General features: G+C 35.5%; 2 protein-coding genes across 2 annotated transcripts in view; both read left to right on the top strand.

Annotated features, from left to right (window-relative positions):
* The window catches only part of LOC109091645 (GDP-fucose protein O-fucosyltransferase 2-like), a 9,250-nt gene extending 6,614 nt beyond the window's left edge, over positions 1–2,636 (top strand). The window contains exons 8-9 of the mRNA XM_042730492.1: positions 464–587; positions 1,304–2,636. Of these exons, the coding sequence (XP_042586426.1) occupies positions 464–587; positions 1,304–1,457 (278 nt within the window). The 3' untranslated portion in view covers positions 1,458–2,636. The remainder of the gene's footprint in view (positions 1–463; positions 588–1,303) is intronic.
* Positions 2,637–4,857: 2,221 nt separating this feature from the next.
* The window catches only part of LOC109091145, a 63,846-nt gene continuing 44,861 nt past the window's right edge, over positions 4,858–23,842 (top strand). Inside the window, exons 1-19 of the mRNA XM_042730524.1 lie at positions 4,858–5,110; positions 7,394–7,475; positions 8,057–8,150; positions 11,945–12,113; positions 13,653–13,777; positions 13,880–13,953; positions 15,154–15,327; positions 15,466–15,659; positions 16,299–16,417; positions 17,540–17,643; positions 18,447–18,578; positions 19,123–19,292; positions 19,921–20,051; positions 20,145–20,275; positions 20,367–20,531; positions 20,646–20,854; positions 21,041–21,171; positions 21,556–21,670; positions 21,859–23,799. Of these exons, the coding sequence (XP_042586458.1) occupies positions 7,407–7,475; positions 8,057–8,150; positions 11,945–12,113; positions 13,653–13,777; positions 13,880–13,953; positions 15,154–15,327; positions 15,466–15,659; positions 16,299–16,417; positions 17,540–17,643; positions 18,447–18,578; positions 19,123–19,292; positions 19,921–20,051; positions 20,145–20,275; positions 20,367–20,531; positions 20,646–20,854; positions 21,041–21,171; positions 21,556–21,670; positions 21,859–23,799 (4,247 nt within the window). The 5' untranslated portion in view covers positions 4,858–5,110; positions 7,394–7,406. The remainder of the gene's footprint in view (positions 5,111–7,393; positions 7,476–8,056; positions 8,151–11,944; positions 12,114–13,652; positions 13,778–13,879; positions 13,954–15,153; positions 15,328–15,465; positions 15,660–16,298; positions 16,418–17,539; positions 17,644–18,446; positions 18,579–19,122; positions 19,293–19,920; positions 20,052–20,144; positions 20,276–20,366; positions 20,532–20,645; positions 20,855–21,040; positions 21,172–21,555; positions 21,671–21,858; positions 23,800–23,842) is intronic.

The raw sequence follows: 23,842 nt of genomic DNA, 5'->3' as shown, positions 1-23,842 counted from the left end.
TTTTCATTCATCCAATTAAAATAATTAGGGCCCTTAGGGCAAGTTATTTATTTTTCATTGGCTCAAATTAAAAAATATAGATGAATCAAAAGTAACAGTAAGGACTTCTGTTTCCAAATAAATATTAAGCAGTACAACTGTTTTCAACATTAATAATAATGATACATTTTTCTTAAACGTCAAATCAGCATATAAAAATGATTTCTAAAGGATCATGTGATACTGAAGACTGGTAATGGCTGCCAAAAATTCAGCTTTGCAATTGTAGGAATAAAATACATTTTAAAATATATTAAAATAGAAAACAGTCATTTTAATTTGTAATAATATCTCACAATATGACGGTTTTTAACATATTTTTGATTAAATAAATGCAGCATTGGTGAGCATAAGAGACTTTACTTTTGAACAGTAGTGAATATATATGTATTTGTATGCTAGATCAGGCATTTTCTCCTTTTAGAGCTAGCTAAACTGAAAAGGATGTTACCCGAGATGGTACGATACGAGCCCACCTGGGAGGACCTGGAGCTCCTGAAGGATGGAGGGGTGGCCATCATAGACCAGTGGATTTGTGCTCATGCTAGGTATTGAATCACACCCTTTGCTCTCCTTTTTTCGTCAACAACAAAGCGGTTACTGAATGACACTGCATTTTTTCATGCTTTAGGTGGACAAAAGCTGCTTTATCAACTGTGTTGAAAGATGAACCACCTACTTGATTTTAGTCAGAGTTAGCTGCTGTTCAAGCCAGTTGAGATTTTTCTTTTAGTGTTTAGTTCTTTTTTCTTTATCTCTTTCATTGACTTTAATTTTTTTTTGTCAGTGCTGTCTCTAGAAGATTAAGTTGACAGTGTCAGTGGAAATTATACTATTTTGTTTTGATTTAAACCATGTCTTAGAAATTGACTCAGTTGAGTATAATATAATCACAAAATTTGTTTCATTTGCAAAAATAATATTTAAAATAATTACTTAATTTTAAAAGTTTATTTAAGAGTAAGGATTATTACTAATTTGATTCTTTTCTGTTTTGTTGAATTGGGTGTGACTCAGTAGATTCTTTCCATTAAAAAGGAAAAGTATGGCCCAAAGACATAATGGCTTAATCATTTCCGTCAACTCAGGCTTGCTTTACTGGAAAGAATGCTCATTGTTTGATATGACAACCTTTGAACCTACCTATCACATGCTGTCGTGTGACATTTTACTCTAAATTCATCAATCTTTTTCAAAGTGACGGCATATCTCTTTTGTAAAACAACCCTACATCACTCACTTACATTTGTGTTGTTTGTTTCAGGTATTTCATTGGGACATCAGTTTCAACGTTCTCTTTCAGAATACACGAGGAAAGGGAGATCCTAGGTTTTGATCCTAAAACCACCTATAACCGATTCTGTGGCGATGACGAGAAAGAATGTGAACAACCAACACACTGGAAAATTGTCTACTGATCACACAGAAAACTGTGTTTTATTAATGTTGGTTATACAGACTGTAACTGATTTCTCAGATTTAAGAGGATTCTCTATATTTTTTAATGTTTTTGCAGACTATGTTGAAAATACAATTTTAGAAAGGAATAGTTCACCCAAAAATGAAATTTCATGAGTATTAACTCACCTTTAGCATTATTTCACTTGTTCACCAGTGGCTCCTCTGCAGTGAATGGGTGCCGTCAGAATAAAAGTTCAAACAGCTGATTAAAAACATCACAGTAATGCACAAGAAATCCACACATTTCCAGTATTAACACTCTGTGAAGAAAACAGTGTTTTTGTAAGAAACAGATCTGAAGATTTTTTTTTAATTTCAAACTGTTACCACAATACAAACCACAATATTGCTTTCTCCAGTGAAATCTTGGATGGCCTGAGGGTGAATCATTTTTCAGCAAATTTTCATTTAAGGGTGTACTATTTGTTTAATGGCAGAGCCAATGGTTTTTCATTGCGTAACAAGTTAGGCCTTTGTAAGTTAAGGAAGGTAAGGTGAGACATAAGTGGAATATATCAAACGGCTTTTAGCTCATATCTGATGTTAGATGTGGAATTTGTGTATGCTGCTGCTCTGTTCTCACACTTCTTTGATTTGGATTGTTGATCCTCCAGATGAACTGTGTATAACACTGTGATCAGACCTTTTTTATGAAAATGGTCAACATGATTTTTCACCCCTGTTCCTGTCTTTGAAGTGCTACTTGCCAACTATTTTTGTCTCAGCACAATTTATGCCTTTGACAAATAACATGTATGAACATGCAGCGGTAGTGTTTATTTGATATTTCTGTCAGTATTGTGCTTGTCTGCTATTTGGACAAACAAAAATAGCGCTTTCCCAGACTTTGCCATACAGTATTTTTACACTTAGTAGTGTTTTTTCCTTCCATAAGATGAGGTGAAAGATTTCGGGAGGCGTAACAAAGCATGTTATTAAAAATTGCAGTCGGTAAAGATAAGCGTCTGGAATGGAAACATTAGCTTTGTTTTCGTAACTCGATGACAAGCAGTTGGAGTGTTTTGTTTTGTATTTCTTTTGTTGTTCAGAAATGTAAATTTATGTTCACCATTACCATTCAAAGATGTACTGTATATTCAGCTGTGCAGTTTTTCTAAATGAAATTTTAATGATCACTTGGTGTGAATGTTGTCAAGTGTTTTTCGTCTTATTTTTTTCTGAAAAGAGCTTCCTTATAAGGATTTAAACTGAAAAAGTGCCTTTGAGTCGTAGTATGTGTTCATTATTCTATTATATACCTGCTAGATACATTATAGCTGTATGTAAATTTGCTGTAGGTTTTGTTCATTTTTACATGATTGTTTTTTTGAATCTGGTTTTGTATGATGCCAATCTGTCCAGCTCAAAGCTATACTGATCATTTTACTTCAACTTGTGGGTGGAGACAATGCTTTGTTACTTATTCTCACAGAAAAGAGGGCAGCATGAGATGCTTTTCAGTCTTTTGTTCTGTGGACGCTTCTGGTAAACTTTCCAAGCTAGGTTTCACAGTTTAAGTCTCTTATTTTAACAATAGCATGTTATGTGGATCCTAATCTTGACTGTTCATTATTACAGTCAGCTTTAGAACATTTTAAAATATGTTAGGTGATACATTTCAGAGTAATGTGTGTACTTTTATTGACTTTTTCCTTTTAGAATGCAACCTAAAGACAAAGGGAAGATTTATGAATTTCACAACCTATGCAACCACAATGACTTAACAAAAACACTGAATATGATTGATCTCCAGGTCATAGAAAACAGATAGTCTGATCAAAACAGACTGAACAAAAGAATTTGAACTGGTTGATCTGTTCAGTGTACAGATAACATTTTTTTCCAAACAGATTTTTAACTAGTTTAAAGTGATCCTGAAAAGGCTGAGAAGACAACATGAATAACCTGTTCAATTGGCAACATACAAAACTGGGTTTTGGCCAAAAAAAATTGCAAGAATGTTTGTTGACCCCACCTTTATCATGAGAACACAGTTTAACCTCTCTGTAAAAATCTGGCTTACTCAGATATAGCATAAATACGATACTGAAATTAACCTGTTCAATTGGTAACATACAAAACTGCTTTTTGGCCAAAAACATATTGCAATAATTTTTGTTGACCCCTCCTTTATCATGAGAACACAGTTTAAACTATCTGTAAAAATCTTGTTTACTCGGATATAGCAGATATGATACTGGAATTTTAGATTTCTCTCTTGAAACCTTCCCAACCTGACATAAATATTTATTTCCTCAATAACAATATCTGAGTGAATAGTGCATGAGTAGCCTAATAAGACAGATCTGTGTATTTGAGACCAACACTTGTCATATTTTTAGTCTGTGTTAAACTAGGCACTAGTGACACAGAGCTGAAATCTACAAAGTAGCTTGTTGTTACACTAGAAGATACTAGACGTATGGGACTTTACTGTATTGTGTACTGATGCCCTTCTTTTTGGAAAATGTCTTGACCTCACAGTACATATTTCATAGCTACATACAGGTGTTGAACTTTAAATAAAAAGCTCCTTAACTACTAGCGAACAATAGATAGGATTTGCGGCTCTCCTTTCAATTTACTAAGTAATTTTTCACATCATCCAGCTATGTTTTTGTTCTCCACTGCTGTAATTATGTGACAGAGAAACGACTTCAATGCGGTAGTGAACTGATTCAGTTCGTTTTAGAACCGGTTCACATTGATTCATTCGCGGCATCGTCTTCAAATATTTGTTTCAACGTAGTAGCTATTAACTAAAAATTTGTTAAACGAACAATATAGCCTAGTTAAACGAAGCTGCTAGCTACTAAAATGTTATGATTTACAAGCTAAAGAAATGTAGCTCAACCAATAGATCTGCTACTAACATGTCACATTAAAAAACTAGCCACGCCAAAACGCCACCAAGAAATATCATATCACAAAAAAAACAACACAGCGAGGGTGCTGCCACCTCGCAACTAGAAACGCAAAAAAAGTAATGTTTTCGTTACTGGGGAAAAAAATAGCTAACCTTACAGAAAACTAGGCCTATCTACGCGCCTTGTCGTTGCGAAATACACAGTGAAACTAAACTATAACTATGCGACAACTACAAACTAAAACTAGAACGCCATCCCCTTGCCAATTTGACATTTAGTTAAAATTATAGTTTAGATAGCCTATTTTAGGTACGCTATTACCCTAGTTTGGGTAGTTATCCATTTAGACATCTTGAATCTTGGCATGCCTATCAAATAACACAATAATAATTTCTCGCGATTGCATTTGTTCTCTCACTCAGACACGAGACGCACGGAATTCTCAAACCGGTCCCGCCACCTGTGTGGTAAACCCCCGCCTCTCACCTGTATGCGCCTACAGAACAGAGAGCAGTGCAGACTGGATATCACTGACACCGGTACGAACACCTGACGAGAGGTTATTAGGCTAACGACATACTTGATCTTAGTTGTTTTTTTGTTATTAATTCTTCGTCAGTTGGTGGAATACAGTATCACATGGAAAGTGCTCTTTGCTAGGAATAACCTGGCAGAATGTCTTCATTATATCAAACGCATCGGTCCCAATAACGATACGCTAAATCCAATCCAGACTAAACAAGGTAAATATATAACTTGATCAATTTATATTGTTTTTGTTGTGTGATACGTTTGCATGTTTCTTACTTTTGTAAAGTAAAGTGAATATTTGAGATTCAGTTACGTCAGTCGTGAAATACAGGTTAAGGTAGCCTACAAAAAAACGCAATTAAGAAAACTTTTGAGCAGTTTTAGATAAAGAATCGCAGTATATACACGTAGTGAGGAAGCAACTTTAAATTATCAGCCTTTTATTATTTTTATGTATTATTATTGTTATTGTGTGTATAAGTTTGGCTTATTTTATTAAATCTGTTATTATTATTATTATTATAATACAAAGTGGCATTTACTTTATATAAATAAACAAGTGACTTTCTATCTATCTTTATATATATATATATATATATATATATATATATATATATAGAGAGAGAGAGAGAGAGAGAGAGAGAGAGAGAGAGAGAGTGTATGGCCAATTGAGGGGAGGACAGACAGAGAGAATACATATGTCATATGTACACACACACACACACACACCACACACACACACACACACACACACACACACACACACACACATATATATATATACATGTACATGTATATATATATATATATATATATATATATATATATATATATATATATATATATAAATATGTATATATGTATATATATATGTATGTATGTACAATGAAACATCAGATATTATTTATCTTCAGTCTATGGTAAGCATGGTTAGCTTTTAATAGTACAATGATTAATTATCATAACGTGTGCCCTACTTAACTCATGTTAAGTGACTAAACAGACCATCACAAATAATTATATGTGCAACAATACATGCTTACATGCTGTTGACTTTATACAGGAGAGGCTGTTGTTAAAGAACAGCATTCTTATTTAACAGTGGATGTAAGATGTACTCAATAAAAAGCATTCAAACATTAACTATGAAGTTTTCAACTAAAAATTTTTTCAGAATGATACATACCTTTGTGGTAATTAATTATTAATGACTTTTATGTTTGATTGCTTCTTGATATTAAAGTGTAACTGATTATGAAATTTAATTGTCTAATTGTTACCTGAGGTCCCACTTTTGCTAAACTTAATAATATAATATAATATAATATAATATAATATAATATAATATAATATAATATGTAAGGGATAATGTACATCCAGCCGGTTGTTATCTCAGAATAAACCCCTTCAGGCTGATGTAAGACATGATCACCCTGTTGGGGTTTATTCTGAGATAACAACTGGCTGGATGTAAATTATCTAGCTTGCCACATAAGTAAATAATTATACACAAAATTTTGATTTGAGTTGAAATATTTGAACGCAAAGCTTCCATGAAGACAGCAATTGCGAGCAAGCGACAAATTCAAACTATACGGACATTTAAGGCAAATGGTGCAGTCAAACCACTTTTTACACAACATTTCACCACATTTCACCACAAAATTAAGACAAATGTTTTAAAAAAATTTTTAAAACCTTACCAGTTTGTTAGTTCTCTGACTGCTGTTACCTGGATGAGCCTATGTTATTAGCTTTTGTTATGTGGTTCTGTGGTTTTTTTGATTCTGTTTGGTCTGTTTGGTTATTATTGTTTATTTTATACATTGATGTTATCCCTGGATAACAACCTGAACAGGCTCATCCGGGTAACAGCAGTCGGCGCTGTACTCTGTACTATTTTTTTCTTGGTGGAAGCTTTGTGTTTGTTTAGCTAATAAAATATTAAAACCCTATTCAAAATGGTGTACAATTGTTTAATTATGTCATCCTGGTATCGCGGACTCACTCTCGTTTCATACAAACGCAGCTGCTGCGATTGTTTTGTACGCTGTAATGGATTATAAGAGAACTAATATACTGGTAAGGTTTTAAAACATTTTTCGTCTTAATTCTTTTATTGCCTTTATTATTTTGTGGTGAAATGTTGTAATAAGAGAACTTATGTAAATTTTGCTTATGTAAAAGTAAATTTTAATAATTTTACTTATGTAAATAATTAGTTCAAGCAAGAGTACAGCGCTGACTGCTGTTACCCGGATGAGCCTGTGTTATTAGCTTTTACAGGTTGTTATCCAGGGATAACATACCTCGGAATGTCGCGACTGACCAATCAGAATCAAGTATTCCACAGAGCCGTGTAATATAATATAATATAATATAATATAAATTTTGCCAAATAAATACTTGTTGTCTTTGTCTGAATCTATGCTGGAATTGATTTTTATTCCTACTTTTTAAAACTGAATTTTACTCTTGTCTTTCATTTCTGTCAGCACCTCTCCTCTGATGGCCTCCTTCTTACAACAGTTAAGACTACTTCTCTGGAAAAATGGCCTCGGTGTCATCCGGCAACCTGTGAGTAAACCTGCACACCTGTACACTTGAACAACAACAACAAAAACCTGATGCCCAGTTTCAAATGATAATGTTAGCATTGATTCTGTGGAGCTCTGTAGGTTCAGGTTTTCTGCCTAAATGTAATCATAAATACTCTGTGCAACATATATTTTCATATTGAATGTTAAAATGTAAAAGCAAATACTGCACACCTTTCGTAAGCTGATTTACTGTAATAAAAATAACTTAAGACTCCTGGGCATTATTTCTAAACTCTTTATCTTTGCTTTAGCATTAAATTAGCTGTGCTTTATCACTTTAATATTCTCTGTGTCCTTAAAACCTTATTCAGTAAGGTATTCTTATATTAAGGTATTTTATACATATGCATATCCTATGATATGTTCAGTTGATTTTACATAAGTACAGACAGTAATATCTAAAAAAGAAGTCAGCCATATATGTAAGCAAAGTTTTATTAGTAATACTTCCTAGTCCAGTTATTGGTTTTGATTTTATTTTATTCTGAGATTAATAGCCATGTACAATATAACCAACAGTAAAATCTGAAAGCATATTTGTTTGTTGATTTTTTTCAGACCTGGTCGGTGGCTCTCCTTGTCTGGCCACTTGTGATCTTTATTATCTTGGCGATCACCCGTTTACAGTTTCCACCAAAACTCAGAGACACATGTACGTACCTCTATTACACATCACCCTATATTTATGCAAAAGGAAGCCATCTATCTATGTTTGTTGTGATCTCAGTGGCGTGACAGTGACTGAAATCATTCTGAGTTGGTTAGAGATGGTGTTAGGTTATGTTTAAGGTTCAGAAGCTGTGGAGTTAATGAGTTCACAATCCTGTATTATTACAATTATGCCCTTGAGCAAAACACTTATTCTCAGGTTATCCCATTAGGACTGTCTTAGTGTGCTGTAACTTCCACACGCTGAAGCATCTCTGCTAGGAATAGTTACTGTACAAAGCTGATGGTTTGATTCATAGTTTGATGGAGATATGTTGCTGAACATATCTTCATTTTCCTGGCTTTATTAATCTTAAACAGGCGGATGTCATCTCTTGAGAACATTTGACACTATCCACCATGTCATGCTTGGGAATGTTCTAGACTAGTGTTTTATTTCTACAGTACATAATGGATGGCCAGCTGCTGATCTCCCAGTCTGAATTATTCTTGTTTAATGATTAATTATCCATATGCCTCCAGTTTTCTTTAAATATGATTTGGGATTAACTGGTAAAAAGAGGTATTCTGTGCATTTATGTAATATTTCTTTTTAAGCTGGCAGACCTTTGGGAGTTTTCTGTTATTTCACATTTTTCTCTTGAGGATTGGGTTGTTAGGCCTGGTCTTTCCCATAAGTAGCTCCCTTATGCCTTGTACCGTTCTGTAAAGGCAGACTCACTGTTTGTCTAATTGTATATCTATCCATAGAAACTCAAAACTCATTTGATAATGTGAGAAAACAAGTGCTAAAGCTTCCCAGCTAACAAGGAACATTCTCAGAACTTTGGCTTAATTTGTACTAGGTTCAGTTGGTTCAGAGAATATTTAAAAGTAGCTTTCTCAATCATGTTTGCAAAATAATAAAATTGAGTCTACCCTTAATGTTTCCTCTAACATTCACATAACCAAGAAAAAATGATTTTAAACGTTCAAAACGTCAAGTTCAATGAACATTCAGAAATATTGTTTTTATAACTTAACTACAACATTAGCAAAATGTTCTTAAAATATTTTTGTATAATAATATTATTATAATTTTTTTGTTGTTGTTGAACAAAACATTTGGTTATGAAAATAATCAGATCTGTTATTAAACTTAAATGTATTAAAGACTAACTTAATGCAACAGTCCTAGTCAGTATTTCCTCATGTTAATAAAACTCTCTCTGTATATTTCAAAAAGTTGCTGTGATCAAATCATTTGTATACTTATCACACCCAAAGTAGGCTTAGATTATGTCATGTTTATTTTATATCTTTCTCTATGATTTTGGTTCATTCAAACATTGTTTGCTGGACAAACATTGCATAAGGTCAATAATCCTACAGTATGAAACCTTTTAAGTGGTCACTCTCAGTCTATAGTAATGTACCTTTTGACTCCTTTTGTGTTTGTTTCTATGAAAGTCCTATACCATAAAACCAGACAGGAAAATCAAACATTTTCCCCCTCTGGGGAGAGAAAAACCAACCCAAGTTGAGAAAACATGATTGAGATCTCAATAGTTTTTTTCCCAGACAGCAATGCGATTAAGTGAAGAACAAACAGAGACATTTTGCTGGTCTGATTCTCAGATTTTTCTCTTGAGAAAAAGTATCTACAATATTAATATTTCCTTTTGCGGAGAACAAACAGTGCCACAAAGTCTGCTCAGATTTGCCAAGAGACCATAGTATGCAATCAGATATCTAAAGATTGCAATATGAACTTTGCTTCAAGACAAAATCATGTGGGATTTTCTGAACAAGTCTACTGCTTTTAAAATTATGGGTGTCCCTTCAGCAAATCCTTTTGAGTAGTACAGGTATTTACTGGAATGTTTCTAAAGCAGAGCAATGCTTTGTTTTATTTTAAAGGGGTCCTATTATGCGCTTTTAAAAAGTCTTGATTTCATTTTGGGGGTGAACTAGAACAGGCTTTCATACTAGGTTGTTCGAAAAACACATTATTTTTCACATATTTTACATTATTACAACAACTCTCACCCCAGTCTGGCATGAACGGTTCAAATAGTTCCTGTAGCAAATGAAGGCCCGCCTTCTGAATTTACGAAATGTGCTGTGATTGGTCAGCTGGGCAAGTTTGTGTTGTGATTGGCAGCACTTGGCGCCTGGTCGGGAAATGTCATGCCCCTTACCATAGCCGCCTATGAGATTCAGTGTAAATATTGTGTCAAAATCAAATCAATTTGAGCGCGATTTAAACCGGGATGATTGTAACCACTCTAAGTTTGTCTGGCTTGGGAAAGCTAGCGTGTCTCTGACATAGTGATAACACTCATTGCATTCTCTAGTGCAGCTTAACCAGGTCTCGTCCCATTTGTCGATCTTTGTGATATCACAAATCCCAGAAAATATGCATTGTAGTCCAAACGAGTCGTTTGTTGTAGTTTTTGAAAAGTGATTTCTGTTAAATAAAATATCTCTTTTTGAATTGGACTTTGAGCTTTGTAACTTTGCAGATCTTTTTTATGCTCAAACAGCAACATTACAGACTAACTAAAGTTGAAAAAGTATATAAGCATAATAATAGCACCCCTTTAATACCTTCACATTTTTAAATTTATTTTTGATGGTTGAGGAGTAAGGAGAATAATAGCATTGTACACAGTTTTTGCAGATGTTTATTATATAGAGCAAACCTTTAAACAAGTTTATTGGCAGTCAATGATTGTTTACATTTTAACAGAAATTACCCAAATTTATCATAAAAAAGTGGAGGCTGTTTGCATTAGTTATATGCATTCTGTGTATTCCTACAAATTTTAATACACTGTCATGGCTTTTTGTCCATGACTATTGGATTTAAGCTCATCTGTATACTAGTGTACCTATACAAGATTGACTAAATAAATTTGTATCACATACATAGAGTCTTTATCTTTCTAGAAAACAGACCAAAGTATTGATAACTCATCTTTGGGTGTATACCTGGTATTGACAAGCAAATGCAAATCATAATTTAGATATGTTCTGTCTGATGTTCCATTTCAGTAGAACATATATCAGCACAATAACTGTACTCAATAATCCATGCTCAGGCCATCCAAAAAGTAGATGAGTTTGTTTCACCAATGGAATAGATTTGGAGAAATTTAGCATTAAATCACTTGTTCACCAATGGATATTCTGCAGTGAATGGGTGCCGTCAGAATTAGAGTCCAAACTGCTGATAAGAACATCGTGGTATTCTACAAGTAATCCACTTGACTTCTGCCTATAAATTAATATCTTGTGAAAAGCTGCATATTTTAACTTCATGCTGTTGCTTCCGGGTAAAATACAAGTGGTTTATCCATAATATCGCTTTCTACAGTGGAAAAGTCATTTTGTTTGAATCAGGAAAGAAATGTTCAAAGATCAAGCACTGGATGAAGCGTTATTATGGATTATGGATGCATATTTTGACCAGAAGTGACAGCTTAAAGTTAAAACACCTTGATGGATCTGTTTGTTCAAAAACTCTGCTTTTTACTTCACAAGACGTTAACTGATGGACTGGAGTCATGTGGATTATTGTGATGTTTTTATTAGTTGTTTGGACTCTCATTCTGATGGCACCCATTCACTGAAGAGGATCCATTGGTGAGCATGTGGTGTAATGATAAATTTCAAAGTCTCAAACTCATGTATATCTTACATTCTACATAATTTTCTACAAATTTTAACTATTCCTTTAACCCTTAAAAAAATACTCTCAGCAGCAAAAGTTAAACTCTGTGTTGTTTCTTTTAGGCTATGTGGCGCCTAGAAACCTTCCGAGCGCCGGGTTCTTCCCTTTCCTGCAGACACTCATGTGTAGCACCGACACTACATGCACCAGCAAATCCTACCTAACAGAAGGACAGTCCAAATCGTACTGGAGCACAGCTCGTCGCCACCGCAGGGATGCTGAATCTCACAGGTAATGCATGTGCAAAATAATACATTTCCAGAGATATTGTCTTACCTTTTCAGTTGTTTCATGTTGCACCAGATTCTCAGAAAACCTGAGGTCTGGTCTTGTTTTGATTTCAGTATTATGATGAACTTCAGATCTGAACATTAATGGTTATATTTATGAGCCAGCACCCTAAAGCCATGTGCTGTAGATGTCTGATAAAGATGTATCAGTTCAAAATGACAAAGCCCACACCTGTAGGTTGATGCGTCACTGATGAGATGATAATGGACCTTATGGCAAAACAGTGCATCTCCTGTGACATCGCTGTCCCCTTTGCCTTAGTCAGTATTCATAAAGCTAAGAATTCTCTTATTTGATCAGTTGATCAGCTTTTGGCTGCTGTATAGAGAAATGTTTGTTCAACAGGTCTTTTACTGCTGTGTGTATCGTCTCCAGGTTGAGTCAACAATAAAACCTTCTGTAGTCAAAACCTTTGCTGGGTCATTGTTGCTGAAGAATGTTGGTGAAATGGAAATTTTTACATGCTATTTTCCTTTAAAACAAAAAGACACACTGTAAATATAACTACTTAAAAAGTGCAACTTCTTAAAAAATATTTTTGATTGTAAAGTTCATAAGAAAAAAAGTGTTTGTCTAAAACACTGTGGTATAAACCCATATATTACATTGTTTGAAAATAGATAATTAAGATAATTTGCTTTAAATTGATCTCTGTTATGATCTACCCATCATCGTTCAAAAAGTTTCTGAAACACAAAAGGAGAAAATAAATGTCAAAACCTTTCCATACATTCGGTTCACTTTCTTCCAGATAAAAACATTCATTTTAGACATCTATCATGTAAATGAACAAAGTAAAAAAAAAGTATTTACGTTGGAGAATTAACGATTATTGCTTAAAAATTTTCAGTTGAATTGCTCTATAAAATAAAATAAGTAAAACAGAATAAAATAGATAAAAGTTTGTAACAGTAAAAGAGTAAATATTAGATTAAAGTTTATTAATTTAGTTTTAATTTAGTTGAATAAAGGTTGAAAAAATATAGAAAAAGCTTTAAGACACTATTTTGCTTTAACATACACAACAAAAGACATACATTTCAAAATAAGGGGTTGGAAGAAACTCCCATGGCAGCATTCCTTCTTTTCTACTTCCTTTTATTTATTCACTTTCTTTGTGTGCTCTGAACAAAGTCGTTACCAGCTCATAATGTGTAGGAGGGTTTAAATTCACTGGACTTGTTTGTGTAATCCTTTACCTAGTTAACGTTAAATAATGCTTCATATTTCACTGTGACATGTGCTTTTAAATAATTTGTCTACCATGTCTCTTTTTTTGTGTAGGCTTGTGCAAAGACGTCAGCATTTACATAACCATACATGTCTATGTTATAACCATGTTAAATATGTTATAACCATATTGTATATTTTTAGTAACAAAACTATAGTTTATCCTTTGACAAAAGTTTAATTATAGTTTAATTTTAGATAATTCTGGTTCTTGTACTGTATATACTCATGGTCCTCTTTATATTTCAGTCTACCAGCACTGTTCCATGACCTACCTCCACTGGCCCATCTACAGAAGGGAGGACTGATTCACTCAATCCTTAAAAGGGATACTTCACATCCAGAGCTCCTGGTGCTATGGGATAGGATGCTCAGTATGTACATTTTCATCAGTCTTTTAATACAAAGCCCCTCAATGTTAAAGAACTGATAATGTGTCAGTCAATGTTTTTAACTGTGTGGTTTACAATATTTAGATTCCAGCTTTCAAAACATTCCCAATGTGACTTCAGTCATGCAAACTTTTAACAACACCGGATTGGTTGATCAGGTTAGTGATGAGTGTTTTCTGTATTCTTGACATATATATATATGACATTAAAAAACAAATTATTTTCCACATAATGTACATTATTGTTTCTCCTCTAACCCCCCGCCTTTCTGAAATGCGTCAAGCTCATCGGTCAGAAAAGCGAGGTGTGCTTTGATTGGCCAGCTGTTCAGTGCGTTGTGATTGGCTGAATGCCTCAAGCGTGTGACGGAAATGTTATGCCTCTTACCACAGTGGTTCCCAATCCCTGATTTCTAGTTGTGTCCTCTTTTGGAAGGCAAAACAAAGTAGCTTCGCTTTCACAATAAAACACAGAGTCTCCACAACTTGGCGGCTGCAGCAACAGCTAGAATAAAAGTTACGCCTTCTTACTTTAGCGTGAACATTTGGGTAGTGTTATGCAAATCTTCCCACATTGTGACATAGACATGTGGGGCTGTGTTAGAATGAGCTGTTTTAGGAGGGCGTGGACAAGTCTTAACTTTTATAAAGAATATTTCTTAGGATTTCAGACTTTAGTCTTTGCAACTTTACAGATCTTCTTTATGAACCAAGAGCTTGTAACACTCCAAAGAGAAAATTTAATCTGTGATTTTTTTTTTTGTAATATTAATAGTATTCAATGTTTGTTGTGCATTTTATGTACTGGTCCATTAAAAAGGCCATTATGATTTCAATGGTCTCACTTTATTTTAAGGTGTCCTGGTTACAGTGTATTTATACATTTCAGTACTGAGTAATGTTAATGAACTACATGTACTTACTATATGGTTAAGGTGAGAATTAGGGTTTGGCTTAGGGTTACTTGCATGTAATTATGCATTGTTATTATAATAGTAAGTACATGTGACAAGGACACATTAAAATAAAGTGTTACCGTTTCACTGTATATTTTATCATCCAATTTGCTACTTAATAGGATAGTTCATCCAAAATTCAGTTGTTGTTTATGTTTACTCACCTGTATGTTGTTCCAAACCTGTATGAATTTTTGTCTCCTGTTGAATACCAAAGAAGATATTCTGAAGAATGTTGATAACCAAACATTTACTGGAAGCCATTGACTTCCACAGTATTTGTTTCCTTACTAAGTAATTCAGTGGCTAGCAGGAACTGTTTGGTTACCAGCATTCTTTAAAATATTAGCATTCTTCAAAGTATAATTGCTTACTTTATTGATTTTATTTATCTTTGTTGTAGACAATGGAGTCCGTTTGGGATTCTGTGAGCGTTTTGAAAAAATCCTTATGCAGCTTCTCCATGACTGCCATCAACACATCAGCCAGTACCCAGGATCTCTTTACACAAGGCTTAATAAACTTCTGCAGCTCCAACGACACTGTTCTAGAAGCATCCTTGCTCACCGTGAACCAGGTAGGGTCAGACTTCCCACGCTGTTCATAATCTTTCAGTCTTGTCACATTATGCCCACATATGCCCAATAAAAGAGTCATTAAATGGACCATTAGACATCACTTTATTGTTCATCTTTTTACTTGTGTGGGTCACCAGGAGCTGACAGAAATGCTGCTCAATAACCCGACAGAAGTATTGGGATCAATTGGAGGGACTGTGGTGGTCCTAGATATGCTTCAACAGGAGACTTCAGTGTGGGACTTCCTACTTGGCTTGCCTGATCTCTTCCTAAAGCCCACAGATGAAGAGATATTAAATGCTGGAGCAGAGGAATTGGAAGATCTTAAAAAGTGAGTATTTTTCTCATAATTCTTTTTTATAAATTAATGCTTTTATTCAGATAGGATGCACAAAACTGATTAAAAGTGACAGTAAAGACATTCATAATGCTACAAAAGAGTTTTATTTTCAAATAAATGCTGTACTCTTTCTATCCATCAAATAATCCTATAACAAAAATTGCATCACGGTTCCCACGAAAATATTGCTGGACAACTGTTTTCTCAATATTAAAATAATAAGAAATGTTTCTCAAAGGGGTCATGAACTGCCTTTGTTTTTTTTTGGTTTTTGTACTAATCTCTGAGGTCCACTTATAATGTTATCATGATTTTTAAATAAATAAATCATAATTTAGAAGTAATAGGCTAATAGTTGATTGACAGCCTACAGTGACTGAAGGCTGCACTTTGTATTTTGTGCACTGGAAATTTCAGCCAGATCAGTGCCTATTTACTTCTCGTGCATGTTTTTTGGTTCTGGGAATCCCATACCCACATTAGTGTGTGGTTGCCCAGCTTGATTTTCCAAAATCAGTCTGATGTGTTTATCCACAACACTACACATTCTCATTTTGTGTGACTTGCATGCTTGTAATGTTTGTGTTTGACTGGTTTCAAAGAATCTCAGCCTATCTTATTTTCGTTTAGTGCCTTTACATTTCTCCAGAGGAATTTCCCTCAGGCCAACATCTCTACTGCTGTCACAAACCCAGTCATCACTAAAGGCATTGGCTTTCTCAACTACATGAGTGCTTGGAAAGGGAGAGGTATGTTGAAGATGATATGCTGGACATGTTTTGTGAGCTGCATGGCATTCGTGGCAGCCTGTTTAATTAATTGCCTTAATTACAAGGCAATGCCTATTCATTCATGCTGGAAGCAGTTTCACATATTCTTTTTTGTATTGGCACTCACAGGCTGCTCAGGGTTGCACATGCCTCGTTTTAAATAAATCATGCGTTTGGAAAGTTTCAGCCAGGGCAACATGTGATGTGATGACCATCATGTTGTTCCAAACCTGTATTTATTCCAGAACCGTTTTGAAGAATACAGAATAATCTACACCCATATAAACAAAAGCATACAGTTACTGTCAAGTTTCAAAAAGGACAGAAAAGTCACCCTTAAAGTGTCATAAAAGTGGTTCATTCTAGTTTTTCATTTGGACATGTTGAATTTATTGTATGAGATTTATTTTTAACATTTTCATTAGAGAAGGATAAACAGGCAAGGTTGTTATACAGAACATGTATGGTTACTACCATTCTGCCTTTGAGTAAGGTTCTTAACCTCAGGTTGCTGGCTGCCAGGTTGCTTACTATCTTAGGGGAGATGTTGATTATTAGGGGATTTAGAGACCAATGAGTCTATTGTCAAAACCAGCCTGGACTACGTGTTCTATGTGCACCACACCCTGTCTTATAAAAGGTGAGCATCCTACTTGGCAAGGTGAAAAATGATCATCACATGACAATTTCAGCCTGTTTTCATAAAAGAAAGTTGATTTTATTATATGAATACTTAAAATCAAGGGTGTATTTTTTTGTTATTTTATTTCTATATTTTTATCCCTGTTTCATATGCACAATTATTCATATTGAAGCCATTCATAGGTTAATTGTCTGGTTGTTTGACTATTGGGAGGCAGGGGGAGTGTTCCAGAAACCAGTTTGAAAACAGTCATTTTTTACAAATCCATTTGTCATGCTACTGACACAGAAATTACACACTTTAGAATTAACTTACACTCTGGTATTTTGACCAGCATGTTCCCAAAAATGTGGAGTGACATGCATCTTTCAAGTGCTTTAGAATGCTGTCTGCCTCAAGAGCTCTCATACTGTATGTTGGTCAAAAGTGCTGTTACATTTTTCTCTTGTTTTAAACAGATGTGTATTTCAAACTGAGTGATGTCATGACCCCAAGCAGCATTCCTCTACTTAGCTCAGACATAAAAGACCTTATCAACCAAATCCAGATTCCTCTCGATAAGGTAGGCTTTGTTCAGAAAAGGAGTGTTTATTCAACTATGTGCATAAAGCCAAAAGCTCCATAGACTTTGAGAAAATAAATTCCTTTGAAACACTTTTTTACACTTTAACTTATGTTTAATTTGTCCACAAACTACATCCAACAGTGTATATGCATGCATCAAAAGTTGTCTTGTGTATTTCTTTTTCCACTAGTGTCATATGCACCACATCTCAAGTTTTGTATTGTTTTTAATATTATCCTGTGGAGGAAATGGCAGTGATTGCCTTGCTAAGGCTAGAATTTTATGTGCATTAAATATACACATATTTTCACACTTTTTGCACAAATTTAGAAATAGGGTATGATTAGAAATGATGCACAATACGAATATTCTGTTCGCAAGTTATATTTAGTGATTCTTCTTTATTCATTTCGTATTACACTTGATTTCAGAGTTTAGTGTTAGTGTGTTACTAAGTTAACAACAACATGATACTCTAGCATTAAACTCTTGATTGATACATTTAGTTATTGTATGACTTTTTAATATTTATTCTTAACATTTCAATATGGAGAAATTGCATAAACTGACAAAATGAGAGCTTGATTAGCAATGACGCACAATAAAAATAGTTCACAAAAGATATATTGCAACATTTTTCCACATGGGGATTGACTTATAATGCTCTTATGTTGCTTATGTAGGCTAGGTTTTGGGAGAACCAGCCCAACTGTTTTATATTGTTTAAGATTAGGAATTTATACTGTACAAACAAACACTAATAACTACACAATAATTCACACATATTTTGATCTTCTCAGATTCAAGTGCTTTTCTACGAGGCAGATTTTCGTACCTTTTTGTGCGACCAAAACATCACCGCAACCTATTGTTGGAGTTGGGAAGCGGGCAAGATATTTGAAGGGATAAATACATGGAAAGTTGTTGAACAGGTACATTTCCTTAATATAGGTATCTACTAATACTGCTTTTCTATTTTTAGAAATAAGCCATATTAAATTACACTTTCTCCTTGGACTTTACTAACCTGTGTTGTAGTTGAGAGGGTGAAAAACTCTCATTTGCAGTTCCTCTTCCCTATCTGCTATCTTGAGCAAAAACACACAAACATCAGCTGCAATTGTTACCCAGGAAACCCACTAAACACAAAACAACACGCTATCAGCACTGAGACTGATTGCATAAAAAGCAGCAGTCCTCAGGGAACACCAATTAGATATTCCCCTCACCACAGAGGGAACTCCACAACAATATCCAATCACCATGATTTTAAATTCAAAAGTCATGCAGCACATGATAAATACCATGCAGAGTAATTAGTAGAACTGTCACATTGACAATTACATACAAATATTGCATACTATATTTGGAACAAACCCACTTGCATAGGCCTTTAATTCTGCGTTACATTTAAATTATGCATGCTGTTACTAAATACATCTGTACCAATAACATCTTCATGTCTCATCCCTATAGGTGCTGTTGACCTGGAGTCAGAACTCTGCCTCGGCAGACTTGGCCTTCACTGAGGAGGTGTTCAGCAGCTTGCTGGGCCTAGTCTCTCCATCGAGCCTGGATGCTGTTCTCAAACACACCAGGTCCCAGCGCAGCAGTGATGCTCAGCCACAGAGCCTGGGGGAACAATTGTATGTCAACCCTGACTACTTTGCATGTGTTTAGATGGAATTAGATAGCAGTAATTAAATGTAAAACTGATCTGTTTTTCTGTAACAAATACAGTTATCCTTTGGATCCGTATTTCATATCAAGTGATGACCCAACACAGTATCAAACCCATATTTATTGTATTGCATGGGTTGTATTTTCTCTTACCTTTCATAGTTTTGGTTGCTAGTTTTTGAGAATGAGTGCATGTCATGCATTCTGTCTGTGGTGGCATCTGCCAAATCTAGTTCGGTTATGCCATGTGACAGATGAATTTGTGCTTAAATACCATAGAGTATGCTTCCAGGATGTAGTTTTTTTTTTTTTTTTACTTTGGTAGTTAGATTTTTAAATCAGTCAAACTATACAGATACACCATGTTTTCACCTACATTGTGCAACTGCTTGTAACTGCTGGTTTAACAAGAGAGTTTAAGTATTAGTCCACTACTTTTTATATGAATATGGATTTTATACAAAAAAACAAAAAACAAACCCAGGCTCTTATACAACTCTTTTTTTTTAATTTTGACATCTGAATGAGGAAAACAAATCTGTTTTTAAAGGTCTTGAACCTAAAGTCCAACCTATTCACCATTTTCCCATACAGAGTCTTCGGATTAAGCAATACAGCATTTGATTTTCTACAAGGCATGCCTGGCTGGGAATACATTCAGACTTTCATGATGGCTGGCCATTCATCCATGCAGGTGGCGAGAGCTGCAATGGAAGTACAGCTACGTATGTATCAGCATGTGCAGAGAATTATGCAATGCAAACAACTTCCAATGCTTGACACACTGATTGACTAAATTATCATTATCTGTTTCACAGCATACATTAACGTGGTCCTGAGGGATGCCAAGTATGTCCAGGAGGCCTTCCTTTCTCTGATGGAGAATGAGACCTTTGCTAAGGCCTGGGCTGACCATGCCATGGACTCTATCCTGCAAACTGTGGCCAATGTGGGTCAAAAAAGTCTAAGTGTGTGCTTCTTGTAGTTTTCATTAAAGTCTTCATTTGTCATATTGGGTGTCCTCTAATATTTTCATACAGGTTCTAGAGGGTCACACTAGCTGCAAAGACCTTTCTGCTCCCTGGGCTTGGATGTCAGCATACAGCTCTATAGACCTTCAGTTGTGGGGCACTCTAGTTTGCGCTGGAAATGACACACGTCTTGAGGAAATGCTGTTAACATCACTTTTGCCAGTAACTGAGAAGGTAAGGGGGTTTATTTAGAAGTGATGGCCAGAACATTTTTAACTTTGTTATTATTTGACAAAAAAATGGAAATTAACCATTATATTACTGCCTAAACTAAATGTGTTTTTACAGGTCCAGCAGTTGGTTGGTGCTGTGCATGGAACTGTAATGTACAATGTCACACCCTCAATACTTATGGCAGAGTGGCACAGCCTGTACACAACCACCCTGCAGTATGTCACTGGCCTCCAGAACTTGCAAACTGTACTTAATGAGAACTATTTTGTAGCTTGGATCCCTGGGAACATTTCAGTTGGATTTTCCCAGATTCTTTTGACCAGGTCAGAAACCTAGTAATTGTCAATAACTACTATGTAACTAGGATTTTGCTTGTTTATAATTGTATCAAATGCTGAACCACACTAAAACAGTCCCCGTAGAAACAGAGCTATGTCTAACTAAGTACCTTTATCACTTATTAAATGCATTTTATATATTTATTTGAATTTAAATTTTTTGTGAAACAGGGCTACTGGTACATTTGAGAACATGGGTTCTCTGCTTGAGAACAGCTATCTGTGGCCCTCCATGGAACCATATTTCCATATGGCTTATTGGATTTTGACCTACCAACCTAATGCCACTGCATCACCAAACTGTGAGTGTAAAAAAATGATGAATATTGGATAAATTGGTTAACTTAGTTTCTTAATATAAGATTATGTTGTGCAGTTGTATGATTTCATATCGTTATCAATTAAAATGACAGTATGACATTTAATGTTTTAAATATATTCTTTGTATAATTGTTCATGATACCTAATGCATTAACCCATTTGAACAGATTAAACCTTATTGTAAAGTTATGCCAATTTATTGATATGAAATATGTGTAACTTTCACAATGTATGGCAAAGTGTTATGCTACCAATCAATCTATCAGTTCATAGTAGAATCACTAAATATATTGCAAGATCAGTATTTTATTTATTTCAGCCGTACTATAAATAATATGCAGTGAATTGTGCACACTTTTTTGCAGGCACACTTCTTCCCTCTGCCTTCAACTGTCAGACTGGCTTTACCTGGGAAACAGCTGTTCCACTGATTCAATCTTTGATCTCTGAAGTGTCAAGAGAACCTGACAGCCTGCTGAGGTAGTGACTATTTACTGCGAAGAATTTATTGATACCAAAGTAATTTTATATTCAACTTATGTACTACTAGGTGCATACTTGATATTCAAAATATATCAGATTACATAAAAAGTCCCATTGGTGATACAATGTAGATTATTTTGTTATAGACAATGACTTTCAATTCCACCTTTTTCATTTGATTTTAGACCTCTCCAGGGGATAGTGGCTCTCCTCCAAAACAGTTACATGCCACTTTTACAGCAAGTCATTGACAATGGCCTACCAGGTCAGCTCCTTGGTAGTGACATCTCGCTACAAGACTTGTTGCTGAACCTCATTAATATAGTTGATAAAGAAATTCAGCTCCTCTCCAACATTCAATCCACACAACAGTTTGACACTCAGCTCTCGCTCACTCTGTTAAATGACATCATGGCAGCTCTTGGACTGGGGCAGATAGAGAACCTGTTGTCAGGAGGTTCCCAAACAACCAGCATGCACCCAGTCATCATGGGCATCCTTCAGGTCTTGAACAATGGGTCCATCCAGATTCTAAATGTAGAGGATAGTTTTGCAGTTCTTCAAGCTATTTTGAGCCAACTTGGAGCCGTCTTGCCTCCAGAGCAGCAGTATCAGTTAGAAGCAGTCCTAAATAGGACTCATGCCCTCATTCGAGATCTGGAGATCTGTTCAGCTCTTGGCCAGGACTGTGTTGCTGATGTCCAGAATGTCTTCGATAATCTTGGAGCAATTCTTGCATTTGGAAATAATGTGACCATCCCAATTACACCTCTTCAGGGTAATATGACTCTCCCTGTTGTGCTTGATGTTCTCGCTCTGCTCCTGCCATGGAACATGTCCCGGCCAGCAGAAGCCTCAATGGAAATTTTCAGGAAGATTCAGTATCTTCTTGAGCAGGCTTATGCATCTTCTGTTTTCAACATCAGTCAAGTTTTACAAGCCTCCAATCTCACCATTTCTGAATTAGAACAAGTCAATTCAGTAATTCATTCTAATTGGTCAGCATCCATACTGAAGACTCTGAAAATGGGCATTCAAATCCCACAATGCATGAACACTCAAACCACACAGTCTCCCCAAAAGCCTCCTACTAATGGACAGGTCGAATGTGTCCTTCAGCTCATCCAGACTGCCTCTGGTTTACTTGGAGTAATACCTGTGGCAGAGAATGCTCAAATGACTCTTAATAATTGGCTTAACATCATTTCAGTAGAGTATCAGAAACTAAATAACATGTCCATTTCTGGATCTGACCCACTTGCACTGACAGAAGAGGTGCTGATAACTACACTGTCAGCTATTAGCCAAAACCTTCAAGGACTTGATATGGAGAACATCACTGATATTAAAAATGAGCTCAACATTCTGGAAGACCTCATAAAAAAAGTTTTCAGAGAACAATACCCATACCACACAATTAACTCGACATTGATGGTGCAGGGACAGTATGCACAGAAGGTGTATGGAGAAATCACACTGTGGTATTTAAACAAGCTTGGAAATGCCACCAGTGGCAGTATGTTTGCAGAGATTCTCCATCAACTGAAACGCATGACTGAAATGCAGGTGGCACTCAACAATGCAGAAGCAGATATGGTGACAATAGCAATGAATCAGATCCAGAACTTGACTCATGTGAGGCCAGTAGATCTTGCTGCAGCTGGGGTGAATATTGACCAACTTTTGCAAGCCATGGCCCCCCTACTCTCCCCTGAGGACAAAGCCTTCCTCGCTGTTGCTGAACAGGTGTCTCAGAGACTAACCTACGCTCTACAGGTGTCTAGCACTGATGGTGGTCTCCAAAGTGAAAACTTCACAGAAGCCATCATTAGCACTGTCAGAGTAGTTCTGGAGAGTATTTCAAATGAAACTGGAGCTCTACCTCAGGATGTGGTTAACAATATTTTTGGTGCTTTTAATGGTTCACTTCAGCTGATCCTGAGCCCCAATATGAGCTATGCCCAAGCTATTACCCTAACACAGGAGACTATCCAGATGGTAGAGGGAGCGATTCATACCCTTTTACCAGCACAGGCAGCTGAGGTGTTGGTTCCCATTAAAAACATCATTTTATCCTATCTGAATAACATCTCACAACCTGCTGGATTTGATCTTTGGAATGAACTGTAAGTGTAGATACTATATATTTGTTACTTGTTGTTATTTCTC

The sequence above is a fragment of the Cyprinus carpio genome, chromosome B9, assembly GCF_018340385.1.
Source record: "Cyprinus carpio isolate SPL01 chromosome B9, ASM1834038v1, whole genome shotgun sequence".
NCBI classification, from domain to species: domain Eukaryota; kingdom Metazoa; phylum Chordata; class Actinopteri; order Cypriniformes; family Cyprinidae; genus Cyprinus; species Cyprinus carpio.
The sequence above is the reverse complement of the archived record's forward strand: the minus strand, read 5'-3'. Positions and strand labels throughout refer to the sequence as shown.